Here is a 20,804-nt window from a genome sequence, read left to right as displayed (position 1 = left end):
AACAAGATTCCGACTTTTTTTGTTCCCCATATAAGTTGCGGTTACTCTACTCTGGACACACCCCACCTTAGTCGCAGACGTATAACATAAAATGGATGAAATCACAATAAACTGTTACAACAACAAGGCAAACTCTATTATCGGCATACAACAAGCCTTGTAGATTAAGACTCTAGCTAAGACTATTTCTTCGAATACCGATAATGCAGGTTTATCATATATCATTTGAAAAGTCAACAATCGATAATAACGTATCCATTGTAACTCAATGATACTGTGGACAAAAATGTATAATAGTTTTTCCTATTTCTCAAATAAGAATTACGTGAAGAACCGTTGTATCGACGTTAGTAGTTAGACAACCTTATAGAATTATATAAAGCCTGGATTGCAAACAAGCCTGGGATGAATATTTGAAAGTAACAATATGTCTGTGAATCTACGTTATCCAATGTTTTATTTTTTTTTTTATAAATAAGAATTACATGAGAAACCATGTTATCTACGTTAGTATATAAACAACGTTATATAATTTTATAAAGCCTGGTGTGAATAATTAAGGAAATTTGATATGAGCAATTCTTCTGTGTGGTCCCGTTATCGATTGTTTTAATGTTAAGAACTGGCTACCAGGCTAAAGATTTACATTTGAAACCGTGTTATCGACATTAGTAGAATATCAATAGTGTGAATATCAATGGAAATCTTAAATTAGTAATTTTTATAGCCGATAATGCTGTTCTACCTTTATTAAATTGTTGGAATTGCCATAAGTTTCATTTGAATTCATGAGTATCGACATTTTCCTTCTTTAAAGTAGGCCCTTAAATATCACACAAAATCATATAAAAATTAGAATTGCTGATTGATGCGCCGTGCAGACTATAAGTTTATCCGGACGATAGTGCTCGTGTCGAACATATCCCATAAGTGAAACCCGAAGGCATAATCGATACTGCTGCATCTTTATGGGATCGATCACACATTTACCGATTATTTAGTCATCGCCGACAATTCGTATCGATTGGACACACTGTAAGATTCTTCACAAACACAGACATTCCGCCCGGAAAAACTTATAGTCTGTAGGACGCATGATGAAAAAAAATTGGTCTATAACTAATAACCCTAATATATGAAGGCTTAAACGAATATTTTTTTGTTTATATTTATACTCAAACTACTTAGACTCGAACAACTTCTTCTTTTACTTACATGTAATCTCTTCAGCAAATTTGTATCTGTATTTGAGCTCGCTGATTGTTTGGCTGCCTTCCAGAATTGCTTCTGGGCCGAATATCGATTCATAGGACATACTTTTATTAGGCAATCTATAATTAAAAATAAAATACATAGTATTTTTTAATTATATGCTATGACCACAACCACATAAACTCACCTCGAAATTTTTTCGGAGGAAAATTCAAATCACCAGCCTCAGGACATACTACAGTACGATCATCAACCAAACTAAATAGAAGTTGTAGCGTATAAAGAGGAAATTCATGAACATCACATACAAACATATGCTATTGCTATTATACTTACCCAAGAGTACTGAGAAAACCACAAACACTGCCTTCAGCAAATAGTGATACAATATCACCCAAATGCAAAAAGCTGGCTGAACCAATTATATTGTCACCCATTGTTGAGCTTGTGCTATCTTACCTATTGGAGACAAATTGTCGGAATGGCAAGGAGGATAAATTAAATGAAATCTAAGTATTATGAAGAGGAAAGCTTTTTTTATATACAGAAAAATTGGAAATACACTCAAGAAAAAAGAGAATCGTTTACATTCCATTAACGTAGATTATGTTTATCTGCCAAGAATAGAGTTTTATTTTTTCTTCATACTTTCTATCGATAACAACGTACTCACAAACTGCATATAGGAAGCAAACTGTTTGGCAAAATTAGAAAATGTTTTTTCTGCTAGTTTTGCTACGAATAAGGTACATATGCCTATATACGGTAGCGACACTTCTTTAAATACACTGTTATCCGACTTTGTCAAATTTCGTTTCATACTTTTCATTATTAATTTCCTTATGCTCTTAATGAAATTTATGTCTAATGTCCGTAATATAGCTTTCTCGTCTACTTCGTATGGGAGTAAAAAGTAAACAATCGATAACAATGTCCCACGGAATTTTTTAAGAACTGTTAACATATGGGATGCCCGGTATTAAGATCGATATGAATGTCTGGGATAACGTCGGAGCACCACAATGTGGAGATAAAATGTTAAAATGTTCAAATTACAAAGGAATGTTGTCTTACCGGTACACACAAAAAAATTTCACGAAAAATTTTCCAATTAAAATTTTCATTGAGTTTAAAAAAATATTCAATTAAAAATTTAATTGATTCAACAAATTTTTTAACTGAAACAAAAATCAATCACAAAAATAATAGTACCAATTAATTTTTTAATTGGATCAATCAACTTTTTAATTGACCTTCAATTAATTTTTTAATTGATACTATCATTTCTGTGATTGAAGACATTTCAATTAAATATTAATTGGATCAACTAATTTCGTGATTGAATTAGAAAAATTTTTTTTGTGTGTAGTCATAAGAAATAATGGTTAGTTTCTTAATACAACGTTATCCGGGTCGATAACAACAATATACGTCCGTCTATTTACCCGATGCATTTCGTATGATCCGTCCAATGTAATTTAATGAGCTAATCGACAAATTCGTGTCGATAATATTGTTTTCTGCGTTTAAAAACTCTAACTTTTTAGCAATTTTTTCAAGCTGATTTATTTGAATGCATATGTGGTGTATTAAGATCAATATGCAAATGATGGAATGTCTCATGTCCATAATACAGTTTTCTCATGTGTTTTTTATGAGAGTAAAACGTAAACGGTCGATAACAACGCCCCACCAAGGCATTTCGTAAGGACTGGTAACATATCGGGTGTCTGACCATATCAATATATGTGCACGGTCGTCCGGATAAACTCATAGTCTGATCATTCATTTCGTATTAATATAGCATTCAAAAATGTCATCGGGCCCACTCAAAACAAATATCTGTGTTCGTAGCTATATTTATCGATAAGTTCGATAATACAATTTACGGAATATCATGGGGATGGAAATTCCACAATAAATTTTTAATAATTAAACATTTGCGCAGAAATTTTTTCAATATCTCTTTCTGGAAATATGCATTTCTGAAATCTACGTTGTTATCGACGCCTTACGTTCATCACATATGCCGTGTATTAAAATCAATATGCAAATTAAATTCTGGTTGTATACAATATCATTCGTGTCGGCTTAACATAATATGATTAGTGTCGGTAACAACGTGATATATATTAATATATTGATCGGGGACGAACTCAGTGAGGACCCTGATTCACTCTGAATTTTTCCATTCCCATTGAAAAAGCCTTGACCAGCCAGAGTAAATTTTCGCTCGAGCTTTCCCTCGAAGCAGATGTCTATGTTCGTCCCTGGTAGCTACACACAAAAAAAAATATTTTTTGTCTTCAATCACGAAATTAATTGGTCCAATTAATTTTTAATTGAAATGTCTTGAATTACAGAAATGATAGTATCTATTAAAAAATTAATTGAAAGTCAATTAAAAAATTAATTGATCCAATTAAACAATTAATTGATAATATTAATTTTTGTTTCAATTAAAAAATTTGTTGAATCAATTAAATTTTTAATTGAATATTTTTTAAAAATCAATTAAGACTCTAATTGGAAAAATTTTCGTGGAATTTTTTTCTGTGTATATATATCGTGTCGATAAGACAGTTTAGTACATTTTGTGGAGATACAACTTTTTAAATCTCTTACGTAGATTTTTTTCAATATCTCTTTCAAATTTTTCTTGAGTGTATTTTTAAATTTATACCACCTTCTTCTTACCTAAGTGCACTGCATATAATGTCTTCTACAAGTGCCCATACATACGATGAAAAGGCTTGTAGCCAAAGTGTTTATTCTTAAACATACGGTGACTTAGTACAACATAGCCACTAAACCAAACTCATAGAATGATGATGATAATGACCACAATATGCTATGACGTAGCTAACACGATGGCTACTTTTAATGCTAAAGGGGGTTACCTGCCCTCTAGAGTCCAAACAGCAAACTGTTGCTGTCTATTGTTTGCCCTTTTCTTTCTTATCTTCAATTTGTTAGCATTATATTTCAACACATTGAGGGCGGCATAAAAGCTTTAAGTAGTTCTTTCAGTTATGTTAGTTGTAAGCGTTGTATGTGGTGGTAGGTTGTTTAGTTTGCTGGTTATGAAATTCTTCAATGGGTCCCTCTGGTCTGCAATGAAATAGAAGAAAATAGAAGAAAAATTATACACCTTTCACGTTAGTGGGTGGTGAAAAGAACAATCATGAATTTTAATAATGGATAGTTGGAAATTTTTTTCCATAGATGTGGGCAATATTTGGCCCCCGGATGGAAAATAATGGCTTTAATGGTGTTTTATATGCCCTCAAACTCTATCGACATGTACACTTATACCTCAGTCATACATTTCATTTTTATGTCGGTAACACAGTTATACTATGGCTTTTCTTAGTACAAAATATTCTCATAACCAAATTAGGCAAATAAGTTCAAAATTTGTAAGCGCTTAAATCTAAATATAAGTCTTGTATATTATCTTTACGACATGTTATATAAGGAAAGTACTTCTCTACAGTATTAACAAGAAATAAATTGGAAGTGTTAATGAGATATGAGTAACCTATGGAGTTTGCTAAAAATAAACAACAAATGTATTTACTATGTGGTAGAACTCATGAAAATCTGATGTATAATAACCGAAACCGGCCCGTGTTTATAACTCATTATTCCCAAGCATGCGGTATCATTGGGGATATGGCCACGGTTGTCACAGTTGGTAAAATTCTACCAACAGTGGTAGATTTTTTACTGTTTGGTAGATTGGTAGCATTTTTGATGTTTTGTTAGATTTTGCAAAATATTTCTCCCCAAGTAAGATGTACTTCAATTTAAATTTTTGAGAAAATGTTTTATAGAAATAAAATTTTGAGAACATTTTATAAAATTAAAATTTTGACAAAATTTTCTATAGAAATAAAATTTTTAGAAATTTTCTGTAGAAATAAAATTTTGACAAAATGTTCTATGAAAATAACATTTTGACAAAAATTTCCATAAAAATAAAATTTTGACAAAATTTTCTATAGAAATAAAATTTTGAAACAATTTTCTATAGAAATAAAATTTTGACAAATTTTCTATAGAAATAACATTTTGAAAAAATTTTCTATAGAAATAAAATTTTGACTAAATTTTCTATAGAAATAAAATTTTTACAAAATTTGCTATAAAAGTAAAATTTTGAGAACATTTTCTATAGAAATAAAATTTTGAAAAAATTTGCGATGGAAATAAAATGTTCACAAAATTTTCTACAAAAATAAAAATTTGACAAAATTTTCTATAGAAATAAAATTTTTAGAAATCTTTCTGTAGAAATAAAATTTTGATAAAATTTTCTATGGAAATAACATTTTGACAAAATTTTCCATAAAAATAAAATTTTGACATAATTTTCTATAGAAATAAAATTTTGACAAAACTTTCGATAGAAATAAAATTTTGACTAAATTTTCTATAGAAATAAAATTTTTGCAAAATTTTCTATAGAAATAAAATCTTGACAAAATTTTTCTATAGAAATACAATTTTGAGAAAATTATCTATAGAAATAAAATTTTCAGAAAATTTGCTATAGAAATTAAATGATGACAAAATTTTCTTAGAAATTAAATTTTGACAAAACTTTCGATAGAAATAAAATGTTTACAAAATTTTCTATAGAAATAAAATTTTGACAAAATAAATTTTGAGAAAATTTTCTATAGAAATAAAAAATTTTCTATAGACAAATAAAATTTTGAGAAAATTTTCTATAGAAATAAAATTTTGAGAAAATTTTCTATAGAAATAACATTTTGGCAAAATTTTCTATAGAAATAAAATTTTGACAAAATTTTCTATAGAAATAAAATTTTGACAAAATTTTCTATAGAAATAAAATTTTGAGAAAATTTTCTACAGAAATCAAATTTTGACAAAATTTTCTACAGAAATTAAATTTTGACAAAATTTTCTATAGAAATAAAATTTTGACAAATTTTCTATAGAAATAAAATTTTGAAAAAATTTTCTATAGAAATAAAATTAAGAGAAAAATTTCTAAGAAAAAAAATGCTGACAAAATTTTCCATAGAAATGAAATTTTGACAAAATTTTCGGTGGTTTTTGGTAAAACTTTCTTAAATTTTTGGTAGATTTTTGTGGCTTGATTGGCAACCGTGGGTATAGCACAAATGCACTTTTTCACCACAACTACTTAGCCAGATTTGCTGGAATATATATGATAGACAAACCATTGTTTTGAAATCTCCTATAGAATAAATTTCTTGTGGTTGAAATAAAGCTAGAGGTTTTGACTTGTACTACCTCTACACTGAAAGAATATTTTTTTCTTTTCTCATATACGACATTTTTGACATTTTAAACATAGCTACGTTTGCTTCAAATTCATGTGTTTTTATTAAAAGATTTTTTCGTCCACTTTTTTTAAATAGCCCCCAAGGTTAGCTATCCAAGATTCAGCAAGGTCTTTTGAAATGTCTTCAATAGTTTATAAAACAATATAACTTTGCAACTATTATCGATTACCCGTCGTCATCTTCAAGAATGCTAACATAGTTGGATTGAAATCTTTCTTATCAATAAATTAACTGAGTTATTAAATTAATGGATTGACATTTTCATTTTAAGTGAAAAATTCATAAAATCAAAATTATTATGTTTAGTATAAAAAAAATCAAAATACACTGAAAAAATATGCACCCATGTTTTAGGACACAAGATGTACACTCAAATGTACAAATCAATGTTTTTAATATAAACATATTTTAATGAAAACAAAATGTATAAGGTCTTTAAAGAATTTTGAGTTAAACTTGGGATACTAATTTGAAATTTGCATTCAAAGTCGAAAATCTTTGAAATAAAGAAAATTTTCCTAAATATAAAGAAAAAGGTCCTGTTAAAAAAAATTAATTTTATTTCATTTCCTTCAAATCAAAGATCGATAAGTCATCAAAATAAGTCTTAGTCAATATTTGAAGATTTTTTAATCTTTAATCAAAAGATTCAATACCTCAGTTAATTTAAAGATTTTTGTTATAAATCAAGAATGTTTTTCTTTATTTGTAAGAATTTGCCTTACATTAAAGATATACGAGTTTAACAGAGTTAACGAGTTTAACGCAAGTTTCAAAGATTCCTGTTCAAAATTTAATGAAAAAAATTTAATGCAAAGATCATGATCATCTTTTACACATAAACTTTTTTTTGTTTCAAACACGAAATTAATTGATCCAATTGTGTGATTGATTTTGATTTCAATTAAAAAAAATTATTGAACCAATTATATTTTTAATTGAATATTTTTTAAAACTCAATTAAGATTTTAATTGAAAAAATTTTTGTGAAAATTTTTTCTGTGTAGTTAATTTTTTTAAGAAACATGTTCTTGATATTGTGTAAAATGCGTGCCTTAAAAATTAGGTTGCATAGTCTTCCATATCAATATTTTTTTCAGTTTAATCGACTCCGAGGCAAAGGCACGGCTTCCTTAAAATAAATATATTTTAAGGAGGCAAAACAATTTTATTTAAAAAAATGATTCATATATAACTTATTATTACCTTTTTAAATGCACACAAAAATTTTAAGCAAGTACATTGTTATTTTATTCAAAAAATATTGAATAGTAATAAAAACTCACAACATATTGTTAACAGTCTATAATTTATTCGATATTAAATATTGAATAAAATTATTATCTAGATACAAACTAATAACAGATTCAATATGTAGGCATATACGTACATACACGTATTCATAACAAGAGAATGTTTAATAGTCTACGGTTCGATATTGAGATAGCCAAAGGCAAATTTTGTACTATAATTAAAATTATGTTATATGTATGCTGCTATCGAATAATTAAATAAATTGGTGGTAATGGAAAATTTATTAAATTTTATATGTAAAGTGATAGGAAGGATATCTATCTACAATGTTGCCTATTTTAAAAATGTGTTATATTTAAAGTATACTTAAAAAAAAAATAATTACGTGATAGTAAAGATTAAACAACCTAAATTTTAGAATGCACCATTTACAAAATATTAAGGATAAATTTCTTTAAAATAATGACAATTTAATTAAAATAAATGTTATAATCTTTGCTTCAAAAATGTTGTTTTTTTATTAAATTTAGGACACAAATTTTGGAAATTTGCGTCCCTTCATTAAAGTCGCATGCCTTTGAACTAATGCAAATTTTCCTGAAAGTATTAGAAACACATTTTTGATTTAAAGAAATCGTCATTAAATTCAGGGAACTATTGAATCTTTAAATTTAAGATAAAAACGCTTCACATATAGGCTTCCACTTTAACTAGATTTCAACTGCCACTTTTAATAGATTTCGAACCTAAGGTGTATGAGGTATAAGACTTATTTTGAGGAGTTACAATCTTTGGATTAGGTTAGGTTAGGTTAGGTGGCAGCCCGATGTATCAGGCTCATTTAGACTATTCAGTCCATTGTGATACCACATTGGTGAACTTCTCTCTTATCACTGAGTCCTGCCCGATTCCATGTTAAGCTCTATGACAAGGGACCTCCTTTTTATAGCAGAGTCCGAACGGCGTTCCACATTGCAGTGAAACCACTTAGAGAAGCCTTGAAACCCTCAGAAATGTCACCAGCATTACTGAGGTGGGATAATCCACCGCTGAAAAACTTTTTGGTGTTTGGTCGAAACTGGGTTTGAACCCACGACCCTGTGTATGCCGATCTTCCGATTTTACTTCTTGGGCTTCTAGAATCCGTAGTTTTAATCCAAATTGCCTGAAAATGAAAATCTAGAGGTATTTAAGGACCACAAAGAGGCGTGCCACAAATGGTGAGTATCGGTCCATGTTTTGGTATGGCCCCCATATATACCGATCACCCGATTTTACTTCTTGGGCTTCTAAAATACAAAATCAAATTTGCCTGAAATTGTAAATATAGAGGTATTTCAGGACCACAAATACGTGTGCCGAAAATGGCGTGTATAGGTCCATGTTTCAATATATCCCCATATAAAGCGATCTTCCGATTTTACTTCTTGGGCTTCTAGAAACCGTAGTTTTTATCCAATGTGCTTGAAATTGTGGAGAGAATATTTGCCATAAAATCTCCTGAAATTCTATATATTATTAAGTAACCCGCTAAGACGAAGAATTTTCAAAGGAAACTATTATATTTGATAAATGGGGATGGGTACACTCAAAAAAAAGCTTACTTGGATCCAAAGATTTTGACCTTCTCTTAAGGATTTTGGTATTGATTCCGAGCCAAAGAATCGGCTTCTTTAAAATAAATAAATTTTTTAGGGACCTATCTCCCTTTAAATATAGGACCAATAAAATTAAAATAAGGATACAGATCTCAGATCTCAGTTCATTCATAAAGGTACTCACGTACAAACAAATGTCAGTTTAAAAATCCAAATTATAACGGATGCTTCAAAATAAAAAATGTTTTCTTATTTCGAAAAAAAAGCTCGAAAGCTGTCCATAAAGCTCGAAAAATAATTGTATAATTAGATATAATGCATTTGGACGTCAATTGCCTGTTTCATTATCAGGCTAACATGAAATATAATAAGCAACGATGAGCCCGTTGTAAAACTAGGAAAAAAAACGACTAATGTACGCGTTAGAATTGTTGTTGTATCCTGGAAACCAGTTTCTGTTAATTGTCATATGTTGTAGTTGACTGTAGAAACAATAAGCATTGTTCGACTGTTCACCACTTAGGTGAATTCTAACAAATTAGCTTTCTAAAAATAAATTTCGTGTTGTTGCATTACTATGTAACAAAACGAAATAAAAATAAGATTAAGGGACTTGTAAGTTATATGAAAAGATGATGTACAGTGGGAGAAAAGATGATTCAATTTGTAAGAGGAAATTTCCCAAATGTTTTCTCCATAAGGAGTTAGCATAAAGGGCCCAAAATTGAGTTATCTCTCCCAGCCAGATCTATACTAAAGGCTGTGGAAAGGTTCATTCGCCCGAACCGAAACATGTACAGTCCAGGCGTGTATAGATTGGTATCTGGCGTTTTCTTTTCAATGGCTCTATTAACCATGTTCCTTAATCTATATCTGTCCATAAAGCTCGAAAAATAATTGTATAATTAGATATAATGCATTTGGACGTCAATTGCCTGTTTCATTATCAGGCTAACATGAAATATAATGAAAAAAAAAACTTTAAAGCAAAGACGCTAAATCCTCAAAATAAGGCTTAGCCTATATTTGAAGAATTTTTATCTTAAATCTAAAGTTTTAATATTTCAGTTAATTTAAGGACAATTTCTTTAACTCAAAAATGTGTTTCTTTACTTTAAGGAAAATTAGCCTTACTTCAAAGACATACGACTTTAACGAAGAGACGCAAATTTACAACATTTGTGTTCTAAGTTTAATGAAAAAATTCTTTGTAGCAAAGATTATAAACTCTATTTTAATTAAAATTTCATTATTCTAAAGAAATTTGTCCTTAATATTTTGTGAATTTCGCATACTAAAATTTAGGTTGCGTAATCTTTAATATCACGTAAATATCTTTTTTCAGTATATTTAAGATTCGGCCCGGCCAATCTTACTGTTGTATATACTTGTTTTATATTCATCTTGATATGCAAACTGAGCAAGAACATTTTCATTTGTATAGATTATAAGCAGATTTCAAAAGAAGTCAATTAATTCAAAGTTTTTGTAAAACAAATAGCAATAACTAATAAATCACACACGAAAATCCTGTGCGATACTCAAAAAATCTAAAAACAAAGCAAGTTCACTCAAACTCATCTATTGTTCTATTTATGGCTGTAATAAATGCTTAATAGATGTTAATCTTGAATTTCTATACAAATTACATCACGTCCCAAATAGAATGGATAATATTTAGTTGGCATTTCTCCCAGAGTATCTATTGCAGGATGTTAATTCCCTTGTCCCGCCCCCACACATCACAATACTGAACTATGAAGTTTATTTCAGTTTTTCTCATTGCTACACAGTCAATTTCGAATCAAATCTCTTTAATGGAGCAAAGATGTTTGGTGTATTATCCTCCATGGGGATGCCACCCATAAAATTACAACTTGTCGACCATTCCATTATTCGAGGTCAAATTTCTTTTGTTGTGATTTTTATGTATGACTTGGACTTTGGCTAAGCTCTTGGTTTTTCGGCCATTAAAATGGAAACGGTGATTTTTATACACTAAAGTTGATTTTTTTTCCACAAAAAAATGAGATATATACATTGTTATACTATAGTATATACATTTTGGAGTTTTGGAATTTTAAATATGTTAATGGTAGGTGGCACGAATTTTTACCAAGGTCACACTGGTATTTGTTTTATTGACAGTTCATTATATCAAAAAAAATTGGAAGTTATTCCACAAACATTTCTCTTTAAGCGGGATTATTTCTCAATTTTTTCACTTCCCATGAAATTTTTTATATAAATAAAAAAATATATGCAAAAAAATTCTCAATAACCATTGCATAAAATTTCGCAAAACTGCAGTTATGATTTAAAATTTTAATTGAAATGTCTTCAATCACAGAAATGATAGTATCAATTAAAAAATTAATTGAAAGTCAATTGATTGATTTTTGATTTTTGTTTCAATTAAAAAAAATTGTTTAATCAATTAAATTTTTAATTGAATATTTTTTAAAACTCAATTAAGACTTTAATTGGAAAATTTTTCGTGAATTTTTTTATGTATAGTTTAGCATAATTTAATTTAATTGAATTCTCTTACCCATGGAGTAAGCCTGAGGACTAACTCATATTTTATCCAAATTTTCTAATTACCTCTTTTTAAACACCACAGAAATTATGTTAATTAATTCCTTTGTTCCTTTGTTTTTATTAAATATACATCATTAAGATTATTACTGCAAGAAAAAATGGAAGCAATTATGACTCTTTTTCAATTAGAAGAAATACAAACATGAACAAAAACAATCCCTGCCGGAATAGACCTTTATTCTTATTATAGGGAAGGGAAGAATGTATGTAAAATCAATTTAACCCATACAGTGATTCTTTTGTTTGGATAATGTATATACACATACATACATCTAAACATACAGCATACATATTTATTATAATAAATATGAAATGTACATAATAAACCCAGAGGTCCTTTGTATATATGTATCCTTGTGTAATTGCGGCCTATTCGTTCAAATTGCTCGTTAATATTTCAAACGCTCATACCCCCAACATGGACCAACCTTAACAATATTGGCCTTTTATCATTACGTCTTTTTTCGCTTACATTTATAATAAAATTTATGCTTATGCGATAATAAAAATTCCCCAAAATAAAATTCACAATAGGTAAAATATGAGAGTTTATTAGAGTAAGCCGATTTCTTAAATACAAATTATGGCTTTAAAAAGTTAAACCAGAGAATATAAAGAATATTTTTAACATACACTCAAAAGTGATTAGAAAATATGTCATTGACATGTAAGATCAAAATTTTATTTTTGGACGTTGAACATTGAGTCAAACATGCACTCATTGATTATGCTACTTGTGGTAGAACAATGTGATTCGATAGCCGTTACGGCTTTGATTTGGTTGATCCTTCAAGCAATGGTTCGGTCCTGTTTTATTTGTTATTTTAATTAATTTCAATTAACGCCATACACTAAAAAAATATTGTCATGGGACCAATGATATCTTGTCCTTAAAATAGGAATGCGAATTTTGGGCATCTTTGGAACCGGCCAAGCTTTTTTTCGTGTAACGCTATCAGTATCATTTGTGTTTGAGGTGTGGTGAGGTGTTTGAGACCGCCAACAACAGTCGGTTGTGATTTGTGTGCTTGGAGTTAATGAATAATGAGTTAAATATAATCAGACTCATATGCTTTTAGTGACATAGAAACATTATAATGTGCTATCAATATAACAAATATCATATAACTTGGTAACATTTTGTGTCAACTATCCTGTATATTAGAAACTAAAATATTATTCCACCGTTTTCGTTATAGCAAAAAGTTCGCGTCTATATTCGTCAGATAGTTGTCGATGTGTTTTCTAAAAAAGTGCTAAAAGTCGATAAAAACGTTGCACGGATTTTTTGCTGGCTATAATACTTTATGTATTCTGACCTTTTCTTAAGCCTTGCACATCTAGGACATTTTTCACTTCCCGTTAGAAATTTGGGCTTGTCAAACGATGGACAAGGTGTGATCACGGTTGCCACAGTTGGTAGAATTCTACCAAAAATGGTAGATTGGTAGAATTCTTGATGTTTTGGCAGATTTTGCCAAATATTTCCCTCCAACTTTACAAATTATGTATGAAAAATAAAATGTTGACAAAATAAAAAATAAAATTTTGACAAAACTTTCTATAAAAAATACAATTTTGACAAAATTTTCTATAAAAAAATAAAATTTTGGCAAAATTTTCCAAAAATTTTCTATAGAAACAAAATTTTGACAAAATTTTCTATAAATAATAAAATTTTGACAATATTTGCTATAGAAACAAAATATTGACAACATTTTCTATAGGAATAAAATTTTGACAAAATTTTCTGTAGAAACAAAAAAATTCTATATAAATACAATTTTGAATAAAAAATTAAAAAAAAATTATAGAAATAAAATTTTGACAAAATATTGACAACATTTTCTAAAGGAATAAAAATTTTTATAGAAATAAAATTTTGACTAAACTTTCTATTAAAAAAAATCTCACAAGAATTTCTAAAGAAATAAAATTATAGGAATAAAACTATAGGAATAAAATTTTGACAAAATTATACTATAGAAACAAAATTTTCACAAAAATTTCTATAGAAACAAAATTTCTCTAGAAACAAAATTTTCACAAAAATTTCTAATGAAATAAAATTTTGAAAAAATTTTTTAATGAAATAAATTTTTGAAAAAAATTTCTAATGAAATAAAATTTTGACAAAATTTTCTATCAAAAATAAAATTCTCATAAAAGTTTCTATAAAAATAAAATTTTCGCAAAAATTTCTAAAGAAATAAAATTGTGAAAAAATTTGTATAGAAATAAGATTTTGGCAAAAATGTCTATAAAAATAAAATTTTTGCAAAAATTTCTATAGGACAAAATTTTGACAAAAAATTCTATAGAAATAAAATTTTGACAAAATTTTCTATAGAAATAAAATTTTGACAAAATTTTCTATAGAAATAAAATTTTGACAAAATTTTCTATAGAAATAAAATTTTTACAAAATTTTCTATAGAAATAAAATGTTGATATAAATTTGTAAAGAAATAAAATTTTGACAATTTTCTATAAAAAATAAAATTTTGACAAATTTTCTATAAAAATAAAATTTTCTATAGAAATAAAATTTTGACAAAATTCAATTTTTTGTTTGGTAGTTTTGTGGTAATATTATTTCCAAATTTTTGTAAATTATTTTTGGCTCGAGTGGCAACCGTGGGTGTGATCCGAATTCAGTGTTCTGGACGTGAAGTAAAAAATTCTGTTATATTTTGCCAAATCAATTTTTTTTTTATAATTTCCATTATAATTTATAATACATGCGTTAGAGCTTGTCTGAAACGTTTGACCTCAAATACTTTTAAAAATTCGCAATTTTTCTAAAATAGATTTAGCATTTAGACATATTTTGGAAGCGCTTTTAAAGTTGTGCCTTTAGAAGAACATCCAATTTTCATATTGTGTTGGGTTGCTCTCTCGCATTAAATATGTGGTAGAAGTGTTTTAACGGGAAATTTTTGTTAGAGACGTAAACAATCAAAAACCATTAAAGCTGGCAAAAATTTCATGAGACAATGACTCCACAAGAACACAAGGGAAACCAACTGTATTCCAGACATTAAACTCTATGTGCATCACCACAAAAAGTTGTACAAACTACACCCTCAAAAATTATGTTTCACCTTAGGCATACATTGATAGAAAAAAATTAATGAAATTTTCTTTGTCTACAGAGCATGTTCCGATATTCGGAATCGTAAATCCCAAAATTTTCCTTTGGCGATACTTTCTTAACCCTAAAACATACAAATGTAAAGTTTGGCAACATAGTTCTAATTGATACGAAATTTAAAAAAAAAATTTAATTTAAGTCCCATAGTATCTCTATTGTTTCTTTATAAGAAAACTAAATGCGATTTGCGATTCCGAATATCGGAACATGGGGGTATATATATTTTATAGGCGCCAATTGGTTACATCCATTATTTGACCTGCAGCATACTCTCTAGGTCTGTCTTTCTAAACATATATATGTTTATAGGCTATTTCTAAATTAATATATGTTTGCATCCAAGCATATTATATTTACAAACATTTTATGTCTCAAACATATTATGTTCTAACATATTAACATATATGTCCCAAACATGTTTTGCTAGTTTATGAACATTATGTTCTTGCACTTAAAAATATTGTGTTAAAAATTTTGAGTTCCAAACATATGAAAAACGTATATGTATAGAGGCTAGTGAAAAGTTGAGATGGGCGTTATTATGAACCCTTTAAATTTTCTGTAAACATACATACGATTTTTGTTGTCTTGTCGGTAATACAGTTACATACAAAAGAACATGTAAACATTCGAAAATTGTTCATCCGTAATGGCGATGAATTTTGATGGGGGATTAATTTTGTATTTCGTTTATTATGGAATTTAACAATTATGTGTAAGTATATTCTGATCTTTTTATTTACTAGGTGTCATTTAATGTTGGTTGTACTTTGCAAATGTTTAACAATGGAGATCTCAATGTTACTAACGGTTGACAGGGAGATTGTGAGGTCTTTAAAAGTTAATCCCATTTATGATGTAAACATGAAAACGAAGATGTAAACGTGCTCTAATAGAGACACATATTTGGAGCTATGATATAATCATGTTGTTTGACATCTTATACTCGATATATTTTCAATTGTTTTCCATATTAAAGCCTTGTGTACACCTCCAGCGAAAGTTTCTTTTACATGCCCATAAAACAGTTAAAACATTTCTTTCAAGTGGGATGAAAATCTAAACAATTGATAACAATCCCTGAATTTTTGATTTGAAAAAATAGCCATATATTTTGTATGGGCAGCAAAAATATTGCATATTATTTTCAATATTTCTATCAATATATCTTATATTTTTTTATAAAATGTGTATTGAAAAAAAAATGGAACTAGCATTGTTTGAGGCATTGTTCTCATTCGGATTTTTATCCCCCAATTTGCCACTTTAATCCAAAATTACTAGGAAAAGTCTTAAGTTTTCCACTCTTCTAGTAGTTGTATGTATGGCTTTTTGTTTTAGGGGTGGGTTATGTAAATACCTCTATTTGTATGTGTACTTTTATAACGCCAAGAAAATCTAGTATTTTTTTTTCAACTTCTTAAGTAAACATTCTAGGAAATCTAGTGTGAAGTCATATGATGTCATTAGTTATTGATCTGACAGAGCAATTATACTCCCCAAAAATAACATTTAAGAAGTTAAGATTTTTAGATTTGAAGACAAAATGAAATTGCCTTTGGAAATTTCGTTTTAGCTTCCTTTGGGGTTTTTTTGATTTTATTTCTATTTTATCCTGAAGATGAAACTTTTGTATAAATGAGGGTTATTTCTTTATTTTTCAAAAAGAAATTGTAAGAATGTGTCATTTTGTTGGTGGATTAGACTGTGGCCATTAGACATTTCTCAGTTATGTTCTAGCCTTGTAATTTTTTTGTTTGCTCAAACAGAATTGAAAAGAGGATGGAAAATGGATTTTATGCCAGACATGAGATAACGACATGTTGGGGGCTATTTTCTGTATATACAGGGTAGCTGGCATAAAATGTTAGGAAGTTTATTTGTGAAAATAAAATGAAAGCTTTTTTTAACTAATATGAAATATTATGAAGTATATATTTTAGTATACGAAATTTACACAGTATCAAAAAAAAAAAAACAATTCTTTAAAATGAAGACATTTTAATTAAATGAATGGTTAGTAAAAATTTAATATAGAAGTATGTAATGTCGGACATTTTTGGAATATACCCAGCAAAAAAAGCGTCGCCAAAAAAGTAGTGAAAATGTTTTAGTTCCGGAAGTGGTGCAAACTTGGGGCAGAAGCGATGAATTTAACATTAACGGATATCCACCATTTCAACAGCCGTTGCATTGAATATACATCACTTCTTCAGGTGTGATCCGAATTCAGTGTTTTGGATGTCAACTAAAAAATGTTGTGATATTTTGATAAATAAATAATTTAAAATTTTTGTTGTTGTGATTTTTAATGCATTCTAACGCTTTTCTGAAACGCTTTACCTCAAATATTTTCAAAATTTCGCAATTTTTCTAGAATGTATTTAGCATTTTTTTCGAAAAAATTTAAATTGAAATTGTACCATTTTATTAATTCTTACTCTGTTTTTAAACTATTTGAAACAAAACAAGTTAAAAATATCCTTTAAAAATATGAGAAAAAGAATTATAAAAATTTTAATCAAAAGAACTTCCTGAGTAATCAAAATAAAGAACATCTTTGGAAGGACATTTTTGGAAGTGCTTTTAAAGTTGTGTTTTTGGAAGTACTTCCAATTTTTTTTTGCTGTGTATGTAAACAAAAACTTTTTGATGTTCGGTTGAAGCAGGAATTGAACCCACGACCCTTTGTATGCAAGGCGGCCATGCAAACCATTGCTTCACGGTGGCCAACTAAATGTATATTTCTGTTAAAAACAAATTTTCTTTACATCAGCACGTGGGCGCCCAAAACTATGATGTATAAATATAACTGTTTGACTGTTAGCGTTACTTGTCTGTTGATAGCTATAGCGATAACTGTCTGTTGATGACAATAACAGCTACGTAACTTCACCACTGTGGTAACACAATGGACTGAATAGTCTAAGTGAGCCCGAAATATCGGGCTGCCACTATACCTAACCTAATCTACTTAGTAACTTCACCAGAGGGTAGTGTATTGGTTTACATACTGTATGGTCCGCGGTTCGATTATCCGTCCAGATGAAAGGTTATAAAATATAATATCGAATAATTTCTTCTACATTGTTTGTAAAGGGTGATTCTTTTGAGGTTAGGATTTTCATGCATTAGTATTTGACAGATCACGTGGGATTTCAGACATGGTGTCAAAGAGAAAGATGCTCAGTATGCTTTGACATTTCATCATGAATAGACTTACTAACGAGCAACGCTTGCAAATCATTGAATTTTATTACCAAAATCAGTGTTCGGTTCGAAATGTGTTTCGCGCTTTACGTCCGATTTATGGTCTACATAATCGACCAAGTGAGCAAACAATTAATGCGATTGTGACCAAGTTTCGCACTCAGTTTACTTTATTGGACATTAAACCAACCACACAAATGCGTACAGTGCGTACAGAAGAGAATATTGCGTCTGTTTCTGAGAGTGTTGCTGAAGACCGTGAAATGTCGATTCGTCGCCGTTCGCAGCAATTGGGTTTGTGTTATTCGACCACATGGAAGATTTTACGCAAAGATCTTGGTGTAAAACCGTATAAAATACAGCTCGTGCAAGAACTGAAGCCGAACGATCTGCCACAACGTCGAATTTTCAGTGAATGGGCCCTAGAAAAGTTGGCAGAAAATCCGCTTTTTTATCGACAAATTTTGTTCAGCGATGAGGCTCATTTCTGGTTGAATGGCTACGTAAATAAGCAAAATTGCCGCATTTGGAGTGAAGAGCAACCAGAAGCCGTTCAAGAACTGTCCATGCATCCCGAAAAATGCACTGTTTGGTGTGGTTTGTACGCTGGTGGAATCATTGGACCGTATTTTTTCAAAGATGCTGTTGGACGCAACGTTACGGTGAATGGCGATCGCTATCGTTCGATGCTAACAAACTTTTTGTTGCCAAAAATGGAAGAACTGAACTTGGTTGACATGTGGTTTCAACAAGATGGCGCTACATGCCACACAGCTCGCGATTCTATGGCCATTTTGAGGGAAAACTTCGGAGAACAATTCATCTCAAGAAATGGACCGGTAAGTTGGCCACCAAGATCATGCGATTTGACGCCTTTAGACTATTTTTTGTGGGGCTACGTCAAGTCTAAAGTCTACAGAAATAAGCCAGCAACTATTCCAGCTTTGGAAGACAACATTTCCGAAGAAATTCGGGCTATTCCGGCCGAAATGCTCGAAAAAGTTGCCCAAAATTGGACTTTCCGAATGGACCACCTAAGACGCAGCCGCGGTCAACATTTAAATGAAATTATCTTCAAAAAGTAAATGTCATGGACCAATCTAACGTTTCAAATAAAGAACCGATGAGATTTTGCAAATTTTAAGCGTTTTTTTTAAAAAAAAAGTTATCAAGCTCTTAACAAATCACCCTTTATTACAGAAAAAGGTGCTAAGAACTAAAAAAACCTCGTGGAAGTGAGAGGGAAGATGCAAGTAGCCAGAAAAGAAATTGTTTTTTTGAACTAGTCTTTATGAAATTGTTTTTACATCCTGCAAAAGAATCAACGTCTTTCACAAAAAGTATATACTTTTCTTCCAAACAAAATACTTTCCAGCGAAAAACAAAAGGAAGACGATATTTGTTTGTCTAAAATATCGTTTAGGAGGAAAGACTTGTAGATACTAAGCGAATATTGAAATGCTCAGCCATGTCGTTGAAAGAATTGAAACTGTTAATAGGCATTCGGATTTAAAGAACATAAGGTTCAAGGGTTGGATTGCAAGTTACTCGCCTGAATACTTTGTTCCTTTTTTAAATATTCTGGAAAATCTAATTCGTACCTCTCAAAGTGATAACCCATGACTGCTAAACGCTTACGCCAAATATTTACTCCAAAAACAGTATTCACAAACATTTTCACAATAATTTACATAAATTCGTTAATATACTGCACACATTTACATTTTAGGCATTATCTTTAAGTAGAAAGTGTTGTGAATAATTTTTCTTTCGCAGTTTTTCTATATCAATCCTTTAGCTATTTCAGAAGTTAAACTGGCAAACGGCTATTCTTTGTTTAAGCTTTTAAAGTGAAATATTTAAATTTTTTAACAAGTTTCGGAAAACGGGTAATAATTTTCTCTACAAAATATATATTTCAGTGATAATTACAAATATTTTTCTCCCTCCAAATCAGAAGATCAATATTTGAGTTTTTTATTATAGAAACAATATACAGTAAAACCTCTCAAGCTTGGACACTGAAAACCGGAACCCTCCCAAACATGGGCAGTTGTCTGGGGACGTTTGCTATATTAACACATTAAAATTAACCTCTCATACCTGGACCCTCTCAAAGGTGGATAAAATTTAGGCGACCGCAGGTGTCCACCATTCAGAGGTGTCACTGTAATTAAAACCTAAAGTTTTGCCTAATCCATTGACATTTTATGTATTTTCTTTAAGTAGAGATAATTACCAATAATATTTATTGTACATTAAATGTATATCAATTCGTTAGCTATTTCAGAAGTTAAATTGGCAATTGACTATTGTATGTGTAAGCAGGATATAAATCTAAATGTATTTTATTTATAATATTTATAACCATGATATATTATGAATATAAATAATGACAGAATGTAGGGTACTAACTACAAAGGTTTTCGACCC

General features: G+C 29.5%; 1 protein-coding gene across 2 annotated transcripts in view; it reads right to left on the bottom strand.

Moving 5' to 3' along the window:
* Window positions 1-20,804, bottom strand: part of Itpr (Inositol 1,4,5,-trisphosphate receptor) — an 85,343-nt gene that overhangs the window by 30,046 nt on the left and 34,493 nt on the right. For both annotated transcript variants that reach the window (XM_075289443.1, XM_075289444.1), the window contains exons 3-6: window positions 3,910-4,323; window positions 1,549-1,671; window positions 1,400-1,470; window positions 1,216-1,331 (exon numbers count right to left, since the gene is read on the bottom strand). In XM_075289443.1, the coding sequence (XP_075145558.1) occupies window positions 1,216-1,331; window positions 1,400-1,470; window positions 1,549-1,649 (288 nt within the window). In that variant the 5' untranslated portion in view covers window positions 1,650-1,671; window positions 3,910-4,323. The remainder of the gene's footprint in view (window positions 1-1,215; window positions 1,332-1,399; window positions 1,471-1,548; window positions 1,672-3,909; window positions 4,324-20,804) is intronic.

Source organism: Haematobia irritans, chromosome 1 (genome assembly GCF_050003625.1).
Source record: "Haematobia irritans isolate KBUSLIRL chromosome 1, ASM5000362v1, whole genome shotgun sequence".
Lineage (NCBI taxonomy): Eukaryota > Metazoa > Arthropoda > Insecta > Diptera > Muscidae > Haematobia > Haematobia irritans.
Note: the sequence above shows the minus strand (reverse complement) of the source record. Positions and strands in the feature narration are given on the sequence as shown.